Source organism: Brachypodium distachyon, chromosome 1 (genome assembly GCF_000005505.3).
Source record: "Brachypodium distachyon strain Bd21 chromosome 1, Brachypodium_distachyon_v3.0, whole genome shotgun sequence".
NCBI classification, from domain to species: Eukaryota; Viridiplantae; Streptophyta; class Magnoliopsida; order Poales; family Poaceae; genus Brachypodium; species Brachypodium distachyon.
This window is the reverse complement of record NC_016131.3, coordinates 35,397,395-35,410,093: the sequence shown is the minus strand read 5'-3', so window position 1 is coordinate 35,410,093 and position 12,699 is coordinate 35,397,395. Positions and strand designations below refer to the sequence as shown.

Genomic DNA, 12,699 nt, shown 5'->3' with positions numbered 1-12,699 from the left:
GCCGTGGCCCCGGCAACCGCCACGGGTGCGGTCAACGCCGAAGTGCCGGCGGACGCCCCCTGGGGCGGATGCCGCTGTAGCCACGGTGGAGGTAGCCGCAGTCGCTGCATGCGCCCTTGATTTTCGCACGATCAAGGGCGCGTCGTCACTGTCCTCCTCATCGTCGTCCACGAGGACGACTGCCTGGGACGCGGCAGGCTGGCCCGCCTCATCGTCCGAAGACCGAAGGGAGGGCAGCTTATCTCTGACTCGGCCCCGCTCTCCTCAAGCACCTGCTTCGCGCGAGGTGCCGGTGGGGCGGGAAGGAGGCGATGATGTCGTTGAGCCCCGCGACGCCGGCGTGGAGGGAGATGACCCCCGGTGGGAACCCCGTAGCGGGAAGGTCCTCGCCGGAGATCCCCTTCAGCCGCACCTGGAGGGATTCCCAGTCCACGCCTTCGCGATGGAGGCGTGCCCTGTCCCCGGGACCCGTGTACATCCACGTGGGCCGGGAGCGCAGTTGGAGCGGCGCGACTCGCCGGCTGATGAAGGTGCGGGCCACGTCAACATCGGTGAGCCCCGCCAGCCGCAAAGCCTTGATCTTCTCCACGATGGGGAGGAGATCGGCATCACGGTGGTACCGGTCCTGCTAGCCGCTGTGGGGTTGCGGCAGCTCGGTGGGCGAGAGGATGAACTCCTGGGGGTCATCTACCCGGACCCAGCACCAGTTGCCCCGCCACTCCTTCTCGATCTTCTTCCCCGACCGAACGATGAACTCGGACTTCATCTGGTCGCGGGCACGGAATACCACCCCCGACGACCTCGCGTTCGCGTTGTCGATCCAGGGGTAGAAGTAATGCCGGAACAGTGCCACCGATGGCATCACCTCGACGAATGCTTCGCAGAGGAACTGGAAGGTGGCGAGGAGGAAGAGCGATGTGGGGTGAAGCTGCGCCACCCGCAGCTGGTACGACTCCATTAGCGCATGGAGGAATAGGGAGAACGGCGGCACCAGCCCGGTGAGAAGGAAGCGCCTGAACACCCGGAAGTTGTTTTCCTGGTGGTCGGCGCCCACGGGGAGGATTAGTGTCTCCCCGTGCTCATTGAACCTGGAGGCAACGGCGTGCTGGATCTTGGCCAGCGCCTTGTCGTTGTAGCCGGGCCGGTAGAAGGCGAGTGAGGCCCTTATCGCCCGCTTCTTCTGATCCTTGTCGGCGGCGGCCTTGGCGGCTGCCTCGGTTTTGCTGGCCGCCGCTTTCTTTGGGGCCTTCTCCTCCTTTCCCTTCCTAGTGGTGGGGGGCACCATGGGGAGCTGAGGCAGAAGCTAGCAAAGCTCTTGGGCGCAAGATGCGAAGAAGTTGGAAGATGAAGGCTGGGGGGGCAAAGTGTTTTCCCCTCGGTACGGCAGTAAAAACTTTATAGCACTCCGCCGTTTGGTAACGGCCGGTTCCGCACCCTACGGGCGTGCTGGGATAATTGCTAATCAAAGGGATAATGCAAAGAGTGGCCTTAACTTCCTTGTTTAAGGTGGAGGTTACGGTGGAAATCACGCACCCACTACTCCGTCTGTAACGGCGAGGTACTTGGGACGACAAAGAGACACAGGCCCGAGGCGAGTCGGGACCCACACGTCGGTTGGGGCGTAACCCGGCAACCGACCCAGGAAAAGTTCGTCCGGGAACAGGTGTTGCCGGCCCACACCCGGGGGCTACTGTCGCACCAGTGGCACCCGGGGTACCACCGTTGCACGACGCGTGGGTCGCATCGCTGAGTTCCCGGGAGGATCTCACCCGAGCGACAATGTGCAGGTTACCCGGCAAGCTACTAGCCCAGAAGGGCTAGCGGGGCTTCGGGGAATATTCCTGCCTGGGCACCTCCTAGGAAGTCACTTGCCGGGAGGAGGGGTTCCCGGGCGCAGGTTCCCGCCGTGAGGGCGGGGCCGAGCGAGCAGAGCAGCGACGCCACGTGGGCGCGTGCCAGGCGCCCAGTGTGCAGTTTCACCAAGGCAAGGAGTGAAGCGCACGACGCATTTAATGAGCCGACAAGAGGGGCGTTATCCGTCTAGTCGGACGAACAGTGGCTGTCCAGTCCTATTTTTTAGGCTCTAGACCCCTAGCAGTGAGGTTGGCACTCATGCATGCATGCCAGCGCACCGAGGAGTTGCCCAAGCTCCTTGCTCGCCATTTGTAAACCATGCACCGTGGCACCTGTGGTATCCCCTTAGCTATAAAAGGAGGACCCCCGCCAACGGTCAATGGGTTTGGTTGGGTTTTTCTCGTTAGCTTGTCCGTTTTCCGCTAGGGTTCGGTTCGGTTCTGCTATCTCACAGTTCGGCACTAGCCTTAACCAAAAGTAGCAAGGAGCACTTAGCCGAAGAGAGAGCACCCGGGGACCCCTCCCTGGGAACTTGTAAACCCTCTGTTTCATAGTAATACAAGCTCAGACAAGCAGGACGTAGGGTTTTACACCGCAAAGTGGCCTGAACCTGGGTAAAAAGAGTGTGCATGTGTTTTTAGTGCCTTCACAGGCTTCGCATTGGCCCCGCCGGCGATCGCCGGAGCGATCCCCGTAGCCCACTGCCGAACCTAGAAAGAGGGTGCCCGCGCATCCCCAGCGAGAAATATATATCTTCCTACTCAATCAATAACTAAACTAAAATGGCGAATTATCCAGTAAAAACCTCTATTCAGTGCAAACTTGCAAACTTTACAAGTAGGCCATCGGATCAAACATGTGTGGTCAGGATTAGAGGTGGAATTTAGATCAACCACTTAAACACGTTTTGCACGAAACCCCCTGCACTTATTCCCTCATAGCAAACAAACAGAGAAAACCGTTCGTCTCCTGTGCTAATGGATCGATGCAAACCCAAAAGCAAAAAACAAATCCATCGACCCAATCGGCCGCTCTCGTCCCGCAAAAGTAGATCCTGCCTTCCGCCGGCCCCGTCCACGAGGGCTTGACCTCTGCCGCTGTCCGTGGTCGGACCTCCGCCGCCGGCCGTGGTGGGCCGCATCCTCCATCGCGGTGGGCTATGCAGCCGGCTGTGGTGCCGCATTCTCTAGCGCGGTGGGCCGCTGCACGTGAGGTCAGCTCCGCCCCCTCCAGAGCAGGTGGCCAGCGCCACCACCCGATGCTACCAGCGCATGAGCCAGCTCCGCCCCTGCCATCGCCTGGGCTCGCCCCCCGCCGCCAAGTTGCTGCCTCCAATGCGTGTGGCCACGCCGCCGCTGCAGCGCATGGAACCAGTGCCTAGTCGCGGTCGCATCGGTGGTTTTCGATTCGATTCAGTTGCCAGCGGCCTCCAGTTTATCAATGCTCGGGTGGGGAAGACGGACAAAGGGGTTCTCACTCCAGTTTATCAATGCTCCGATTCGATTTCTTTTTTGCTACGAGGGAATAAGTGCAGGGTGTTTCATGCAAAACGTGTTTAAGCGGTTGATCTGAATCCCACCTCTAATCCTGACCACACATGTTTGATCCAATGGTCTACAAGTAAAGTTGCAAGTTTGCACCGAATAGTGGTTTTCACTGAATACTTCGCCAACTAAAATATCCCACTTTCAAAAAAATAACTAAACTAAAATATGGAAAACACTAATAGCAAAGACTAGTATTTCAAAGTGAGGAATATATATTTTCTTGTTCAATCACTACAAAATTAAAACACAGAAAAGCACTAATAGTAAGTCTGTTGTGTATACCATCGGCAATGATCGCTCTAAATGTCCTCTGGCGACCGAAAATAATAAGATTATGTCTCATTTATAATCACATAAGCACAACCATGCATGATGTTGGAGTCACCATGAGATTGCCTTTCCTCCAATATTTGTTTCGGCCCCTATCTTCCCCACTCTCACCAATGAGGCACCAACGGCCATCTCGTTATGGTGGAACGATAGTATCAAACACTAGATGTTTACAAGGGCCTTGCTATTTGTTCTTTCAAGAATGGATCTTCTATTCTTTTCTCGCATGATAAGTAGCAAGAGGATATACTCTCATAGAAATGGCCTATCTCTTTTCATTTGCCATCGATAAAGAGCTCTCTGCCATGGTGGTGATTCAAGCAAATGATGTTGGATCGTCTTTGTTCCACTTACCTCTGTCGGTGACAGTAAAACAGCTGTAACTTTTCATTGGATAAAGCAAAAAATACATATGAATATGCAAAAGAAACGTATTGAAATTATCTAACCAAGGTAACAAGAATCAGCTCAATCGGACGTACCAATCAAAAAGATATGATCAAAACAATAACAGCTGACAGAAAGTTACGAGAATTAATCTATAATCGATTTCGAGGAATAACAAGAAGGATGAAGTAATCACGATCTTTTCTCGATCTCGTGATAAACCAGTAGCAAAGTATTATGAATTCGTGATGAACCTACAGGAAAGTTAGAAAGATCTAGCACGAAGAATCCACAAAGATCCGAAAAGAACAGAGATGACACCGCCAACGAATCTCTTTATTGCAACGATGTCGATCGATTACAAAAAATCCAACCATGCATCCAAGAACTCTTCAAAAATTGATCTAGATCCAAAACTCTGAGTTTTCTCATGTCCTCGCTAAAACCCTAGCCTAGACGCCCTCTATTTATAAAGGAAAATTCGTGACCCTAGACCGAGTCCGAATCCAACACGAACACCTCTATCCCGGTCATTATTCTGCCCTTGGGCCCGCATGCGGCCTCGGATTGAGATGAGTACAAAAGCAAAGTTGTTCGTCTCGACGACGCGCACAACTTTCATGGGTACCACTTTTCCATCGGACGCCATCTTGATGATTCTACTGTTTAGTCTTTAAACAGCTCTCATCCAGCCACTTCACATGACTGCTGGACCTACATGTCTTCACATCGATGCCACTCCATGCAATCAACCCTTCTTATGATGTATTCAAAATTCAACCATCACGTGTCGGATATCTCCAATACCGTACATCTCCGGTATAAACAACGTACGACAAACCGGTACCCTCCCGGATCATCGTAGCCTTCACTTTCATTGTTCCTTCGCACGAACGTCCCGCATGACCTTGATCCCTCGACCTCAGTTTCTCCCAAGTTTCGTCCATCGATCCTATCATCAACACCTGAAAGTGAACAAACAAATAACCAGTACGAGTACAAGTCCACGACTTGACTCAGGGTAAGTTTTCACACAACTCACGCCATGTTTTCACATAAGAAACTAATAGATCAACGCACCAATAGCTAAGCACTAAGTCCAAAACATGATACATATCATCACATAAGAATATATATTATCCAAAGTATTCACATCAATGTTTCGCATAAAACATTTGCCAATTTTACACATCACTTATGATTTCACAAGAAGAATGCTTGAGCAGGATAATGAGATGTGTCATACACACAATAGAGTCTCGACCCCAACTATAACCTAGTACGTGTCCGATATGCATCCATACCAACACGAATCGTACACCGCTCGTGCGAATTGCTTTCTGATAGACAATATATTATATTATATCACATATAATGGTTTTGTCGGTATCTTTCATTATTGTTTAAACGCAGAAGGTACATCTGGTAACAATTTAGATATATGTGACAACAAACTGGGCTCATCTGCACACTTCTAAGCTACCATCGTCATTTTAGAGAAATGCATTTGTACTTCCTCATGGTGTTTGTGATGGCTTTCTCAACTGGCAATCTTTCCATGCTTGATGCACCGTAGAATCCATGGACCCGCTTTGTGTTCTTGAGGATAAATTCCGCCTCTCGCGGCCCTGATATCGGACCTGATGGAATTGTGCATAATCATTACATGATTTGCATTATGAAATAGAGTACTAAGACACCATCTATTACTAGAGACATGTAGAATTTAGAATTAATACCTCCATGGCAGAGAATAATAATGTCAGGATTGACACCAATTGCAGCATCAGCGATGGCTTGAACACGGAGAACACTCTCATCTAAAGTAGCAGCTGTCTTTGCACCGATTGATCCAGCTGTTGTTAGACCCATATGTGGCACTATGATATGAGCTCCGGCCTTAGCCATCGCAGCACCTTCTGCTGGATTGAAAGCAGACGGAGTCGTGAGGAAACCCATGTTGCGAGCTCTTGAGATCATGTCCACTTCCATGCTGCCAAAGGACAACATCAAGTTAACAAAATTTTCAAACATGGCAATCTTACCCAAAGGATAAGAATCAAAGCTAACCCAAATGAAGTCATTAAAACAACTACCGTGTTATCTTGATGTTCATTCCATTATATAATGATTTTCCAAAATAAGCATGCTATGAATTATACCTGTAGCCCATTCCAGTTTCTTCCAAATTCTGTCGGAAATTCCCATCGTACAGACCAACTGTAGGGAAATTTTGGACACCACAAAATCCAATGGCTTCTAGCTGTTTAAGAAAGTAATCCATTCTACGAAATGGATCAGTCGCGCAAACCCCAGCAAGAACAGGAACTTCTTTAACAACCTAAATTACCATGCCATTAACTTCCAGCTTTATTCAGTCAGTTGTCAGGAAAAATACTGAAATCGGTTTCTAGAAAACTCACAGGCAACACTTCATTGGCCATCTCAAGTACAGTGGCATTTGCATCAGCAAACGGTAGGAGGCCTGCTAATGAGCCCCTTCCAGCCATTCGGAACCTCCCAGAATTGTATAGCACAATCAGATCAACCCCACCTGCCTCTTCAAACTTTGCAGATATGCCTGTGCCAGCACCAGCTCCAATAACAGGAGTACCCTCACAAATTTGTTGCTTTAACTTATATATTATCGAATTTGTCTTTTGCAAAGTTTCTGTCAACATAGAAGAGCAAGCCATAAGAACCATTAGGGTGCACAATTGTCTCGAGTCCTGAAACGGATGAAGATAAACTAAAAAGTAAAATGATTAGATTTATGGAACCCAAGAAGCTATGGATTATCTGTTGTCATGATTGGAATCAAACAAGACTGAAAGGTGCAAAATGGTCAATATGCCTGAATCTAACACCAGCTTTCTTAGCTTTTATAGTCTGCCTTCATACAGCAAATGATTGTTTAAGCTTTTTAATGAGGAAGGAGTTTGGCAGGATTTATTGAAGAACAAATACTTGTACTGGAAGTCACTCTCCAGTTTGAGAGTAAACCAAGGGGCTCCCCGTTTTATGAAGGTGAAAAGCACCTTCCTTTGTTTTGATACATTTGAGGTGAATGACGGATCTCAGACGTGTTTTTGGGAGGACATTTGGATTGTGGGCAAGCCACTCAAGGTCCAATACCCCATTTTGCATAATGTCGCAAGGAATCGAGATGCACAGGTTGCCAATGTAATGGGGACTATTCCCGAACATTGAGTTCCGGAGGGCCCTGACTGGACTAAATTTGTGGCATGGCAAAATTTGATTGAATCGAAGAGCAGATGTGTTCCGATGGAATTTGCACACATATGGTATTTTTTTCGATTAGCTTGATGTCCACAGCATTGGTGGGGGTTGTCAATCTGCCATACAAAAATCTGGAAACTTAAAATATCCTTAAAGATAAGATTTTTGTGCGGTACCTTTGTAGAAGGCGGGGGATTCTTACAAAGGAAAACTTAGCCAAATGTCAGTGGCAAGAGCAGTAAGCCATGCGCCTTCTGTACGAAGGACGAGTCCTTCATCAGCTTTTTTTTCGAGTGCTTGTTTACAAGCTGGTGGTGGGGCTACTAAATCTTTAAGGGCACTTATTTCAGTGGGTACATGTGTTGTAGTTGGTCTATATGGCACTGTCGAAATGTTATTGTTTTTAATAAGCGGAAAGTTTCAGAAACTTTGTAGACTATTCATCTTGCTAATCACTAGATCTGTACTTGCTGCCCACTTCAGCAAGCAGAGGTGCAGGATTCTTTGGCTACTGGGTGCAGCCGGTTGGAGATGGTAGCTCGGGATCTGTTCAACCAGTTTGGGTGGCATGCTATTAATAGATTATATGGTGCTTGAGTTGCATCATGTAATCTATTGTTTCTGAATAGCTGAAAGACATGGAACTCATCAACGATGGATAGTTGTGTGCACCGCTTGATGCAGAAGCCGAGGGATCTCTCTCCTTTTCAAAAAGAAATAGCTTGTGGGAAGGGGAGAGTGGTTGAGAGGGAGAGAAAAACTGAAGGAGTTTGGTTTTATATAGCTTATGGCAGATTTATTGTAGTTTACCTCAAATCTAGAGGTATTGTGAGTAGGGGGAGGCCGGGAGGGGAAAGGGACTGCAGAAGCTCGCTTCCTGCTCTTAATAGGAAAATGAGTGGGCTATTTTTAAGCTCCGCCTTTTTTAACCATCTTATGGCTTATTTGAATCTATAATCCAGGCCATAAGCTGTTTCAAACCCACCCTTGTCATTACCTAACCTTTTGGATGTATGTATAACATCCTTTGTACTGTCAATAGAGTAAAACTTAGTGCACTTAATAACAACTTAAATTAATCCTGATTCACTAGAAACATGTGAGGAAAGACTGAAGAGTTCTGATATTGCACTGGAGAAAGGCAGGAGAGGATAAAAGTATGTTTCTAGTCAAGATCACAAAGGAGAGGTAGGTAACCCAAGCTCATCCCTGTGTATGCTGAGCTTCTCCCCACTTACGAGGAGGCTCTAAAACCAGGTGTTTCATGGGGAAGGAACATTGTTGCTTGATTCCTTTGAAAAACAGTGGAATCTATTTGAATACAGGTTTCCAAACAATTGTATCTAAACATATCTGATTGGAAGAACTTATCCCTTGACAGTTCGATCAGTTACCAAATTTATCTCTTCAGGAGATTTCCAAATCAACATAAATCCTTACATGCTAATGTTCCATTGGCGTTCCGTTTTCAGGTCGGAACTGTGCCTAAGACCATTGCTGTTTGCCGCGTCCTTCGACCGCTGCCCGAGCTATGTTCAACCCTAACTAGCTAACCACTCTGCTTTGCTATGGATAAAAAATTAGATTATCTTAACATGTTAAGTTGTTGCTATGCTTTGAAAAGTTTTGGCAGATATCAAGAAAGTGAGAAGACGGTGGACGAAACGCCCCCACAGATTCACATCTTTATAAGAGTAAAGAAACAAGCCCACCAAAATGTAATGATATTAAAGAATAGAGAAAGGAGGACAACGTCAACTGTTGAAACCGACTATTTTTTGAAGCACGACCCAAAAATGTAGCAACTCACAGCTACCTTTTTTTGACCTTTTGGACCATCAGAGCTCTTTGTTGAGAAGATAAAACAAGTTGTTTCAGTCATACCCTGTTTGTGTGGGCATAAAAAATTTGGGGCCAATGACATGCAAATAGAATCACCATTAACCTGGTTTTGCATCAGGATAATCCATAGGAGGCCTCCATATGATAGAATTATCGGAAGCCCTCTGTTCTGAACTAGATTCTTGTTTATTTGCATCTTGCTTAGGTAGGATCAAGTTACTTTTCTGAGTTAAAGCAATAGAGGCCTTTATATCCATACTCAGGAATGCATCCACCAAGGCGTTGGCAAATTCAGGATCGTTTATGTGATAAGGAAGCAGCTTCAGCTGTCAATAAGCCAACCAGCTTAGTTTATCTTTATAGTCTCTACTGATACAATGCATTGAAAATTAGGTATCATGAAAAAACCTGTCTATTGTCAGTTTTGACTATACGAGTGTTTAACTCATCCAGGAGTGCAGATGTGGCCTCAGGATCATAAAATGGCATTCCGGGTGCATCTATTGCAGAGACACCCTTCTGTGGCAGGCAAACAGTAACTCTTGATGAAGATTTGTTCAGCTTTTCAGAGATAAACTGAGCACATTTCTTGTTCTCTTCTACAGTAGTACGCATCAATGAAATCTGAAAGAATTACATGGTCTTTTACTCAGGCAAGAAAAATAAGAAATGTGAAGTCCTCATAAATAATGGAACAGAAAGTGCATACTCCTATGGTAGCAATCACAGCTTGCATGTCAATGATGGATTTTGCTCGACAGATAAGATTAATGTTGAATATGACGAATCTAATCCTAAACTTACCAGGACGCAAGCATGGCACCAATACCAAAGTTTCTGGAGGAACCTTACTAGGACAAGGAGTAGGAAATCGAGTAATTGCAATAAGATGCAAGCATGAGAGATTAGATGTGATGATTGTATAGCACTAGATTCTTATACAGGGACTCCTATCCTGCGTATCTCTAATTCTCTATAGATCTATCCCCAAGTTGTGTCAGTTGTAATGTTTGTCCGACGACCATTGGTCGTGCTCTTGTCTTGAATTCTTGGTTGTTTCAGCCTTGTCTTGGGCTTGCAACTATGTTCTTTCTATCGATGCATTGAGGCGCAAGCTTTGCATTTTCTCGGAAAAAAAAAGATCTATCCCCAAGTTTTACTCTTGTAGCATGAATAAAGTTTCATCACACATCACATGATGCTAAAGATTATCTTAGTACCTCAATAGCGTAATCTGTAATGATATCCTAGCGTATTAGTCTGATAACAGAATATTGTGCTAGCGCAAAGCAGCCATTTCAATTTTCAAAGCGGATACATATACATCAAAAAGGAAGTTTGGCAAAAACCATGTAATAACTTTAGGTAACAATGTAATGTGAAAGATTCATATGTGTAACCTGTTCATTGTGCACATGGATCTTTCTGTCTGAGAAAGCAGGAGGTATTGTATCATGAGCTCCAAAGTTGACCATATCCAAGGCCCCGACACTGACAACAAGAGGTATATTGTTATCTATAGCTGCATCAAACCTGGTCTTATCACAAGCCATGATACCGCCAACAATGTAATCCACAACTTCTGTTGTTGTTATGTCTAACACACCCTATATGCAACCAAATGGAAGTAAGATGAGATACTCTACAGACAGAAATTAACATCAGTAGAGTTGGTATCTGATAATGAGTACACCATAAAAATTCATGAACTGATAAACATAACCTCCAGAAGAACAAAACCAAACCAAAATAGGCAAGGCAAGGAAATAAAGGTACAGAACCACATGAAGGCATTACCTGTATGAAACCACTTCTAACTAGTTCTTCCATTGCTTTGCCTCCAACACCAGTGGCATGGAATACAAGTGTTTCATACCCTTCTTTGTTCAGTCTATCTTTGACAGCATTTGCACAAGGTGTAGTAACACCAAACATTGTAATACCAACAGTCAGCTTTGTGTCTGTTTCATCAGATTTACTGGAAGCCAATAATATTCCATGTACCATTCCAGCAACAGCTGAAGCAGCATTAGACAATATAACACGGCTGACACTGTTTATGCCACATATGTCAACAACTGAAGGAAACAATACCAAGTCAGATGTTCCAACATATGGTGCAGTATGGCCACTAGCAACAGTAGATATAATAAGCTTAGGCACTCTGAGAGGCAGGGATCTTAGAGCAGGAGCAATTAGTGCAGTTCCACCACTTCCTCCTAAGCCAACAGCTCCCACCAGGGTACCACCCTTATATTTGTTTTTCAGAAAACACTGAAGAGCCTTTGACATATATGCAATTGCTTCACCTCTGTCATCTGGAAGATCTTGTTGGTTGGCGTCTGGATAACATGAGAGAACTGTGTCTCTCGCAATAACTGAAATGTCTTTAGTATCCTGTGTTGGTATTGTTTTAGTCGTGGAGACATCCACTATGCTTACTTGAACCTGCCATTTCAATAGACCGCATATTATGCAATAGCTAATTAAGAAATAGAACAAATCTAAAGGACAACTCCAAGGGCATGCACTACACATCAAGATGTGGCATGTGTCAGTAGTTTGGTTGCTCTAATGTAATGAAATCTAGAAGCTTTGTTTACTTTAACATGTGACAATATAGAAATTGCGAAATAGAAGACAAATATGGCATTTAGCATTTCAGCTGGTCTCCTGTTTAAGTGCAATGTGATTAAGCACCTAGTCACCTACAGGCAGAGAAGGAACTCTGAACTCTGTCTCACAAAACTGGGCTACTGTTCAAAACTAGGTAACGCGGGCCAGAATCAACCCAATCAATAACGGTCCCCCTACCCCTTTGAGATTCAGAAACCGACCTTCGTATCAAGCATAGGAGTAGAAATGAAATTGCGCATTACCACCTACTTGCATCGGGGGAACAAGAATATACGCGGACAGTGTAGTAATACCTTGGGGATGGAGGCGGAGGCGGGGAGGGTGGAGCGGAGGCGGGCGGCGAGGAAGAGAAGCTCCTCCAGCTTGGTGTCGGCCGTCCCGATGCAGAGCACCTCCATTTCCGTCATCTGGGAGCAGAGATCGGGAGCGTAGCTAGTGGAACCTCGAAGGACGGACGGGACCGGTGGGTGTTTAGTTGGGAGAGGAAAACGCTCACTTTGGAGTAGGAATACCTGCGTTGGGGAGACTTTCAACGATGTAACGTGGATTTCTGTGCCGGCGCCACGTTTTGGCATCGGATCAGCTGGCGGTGCCTGATTTTGGATCGGATTATTTTAAATTTTAAAACAGATATCGGATTCCGTTTTTTGTCACAGCAAATAAGATCATGATCATCAGGCAATCGATCTTCAACGCAAGGGCAAGATACAGCGAGGAAACTTTATGCAAACATAAACAATACAGAGAGTCAGTACCCGGTACTCCAAACTTTAAAAAGTACCACACGTTTGTTTATCTTTTAAATTTAATAACTCTATCTACCAATTTTTTACCTTAAAAGTGCGTGGACTTAAATGTTTGA

The 12,699-nt window shown here is 46.0% G+C and overlaps 1 protein-coding gene across 1 annotated transcript; it reads right to left on the bottom strand.

Annotated features, from left to right (window-relative positions):
* Positions 1-5,313: 5,313 nt before the first annotated feature.
* LOC100833775 (UPF0261 protein mll9388) lies at positions 5,314-12,343 on the bottom strand. Its single transcript, XM_003563755.4, has 9 exons — positions 12,131-12,343; positions 10,998-11,648; positions 10,601-10,807; positions 9,609-9,824; positions 9,304-9,526; positions 6,542-6,789; positions 6,281-6,459; positions 5,858-6,111; positions 5,314-5,758 (listed from the first exon to the last, which is right to left on the bottom strand). Exons 1-9 carry the CDS (start codon positions 12,242-12,244, stop codon positions 5,607-5,609), a joined length of 2,244 nt encoding a protein of 747 aa, XP_003563803.1. The 5' UTR covers positions 12,245-12,343; the 3' UTR covers positions 5,314-5,606.
* Between the last annotated feature and the right edge of the window lie 356 nt (positions 12,344-12,699).

Bases quoted from the DNA above. Each gene is read 5' to 3' on its own strand.
- LOC100833775 (XM_003563755.4), bottom strand. From the start codon at position 12,244: ATGACGGAAATGGAGGTGCTCTGCATCGGGACGGCCGACACCAAGCTG. The intron at 6,790-9,303 runs GTTAATGGTGAT...CTATGTTGACAG, and splicing joins TTATCCTGATGCAAAACCAG to AAACTTTGCAAAAGACAAAT. The intron at 5,759-5,857 runs GTATTAATTCTA...CAATTCCATCAG, and splicing joins TATTATTCTCTGCCATGGAG to GTCCGATATCAGGGCCGCGA.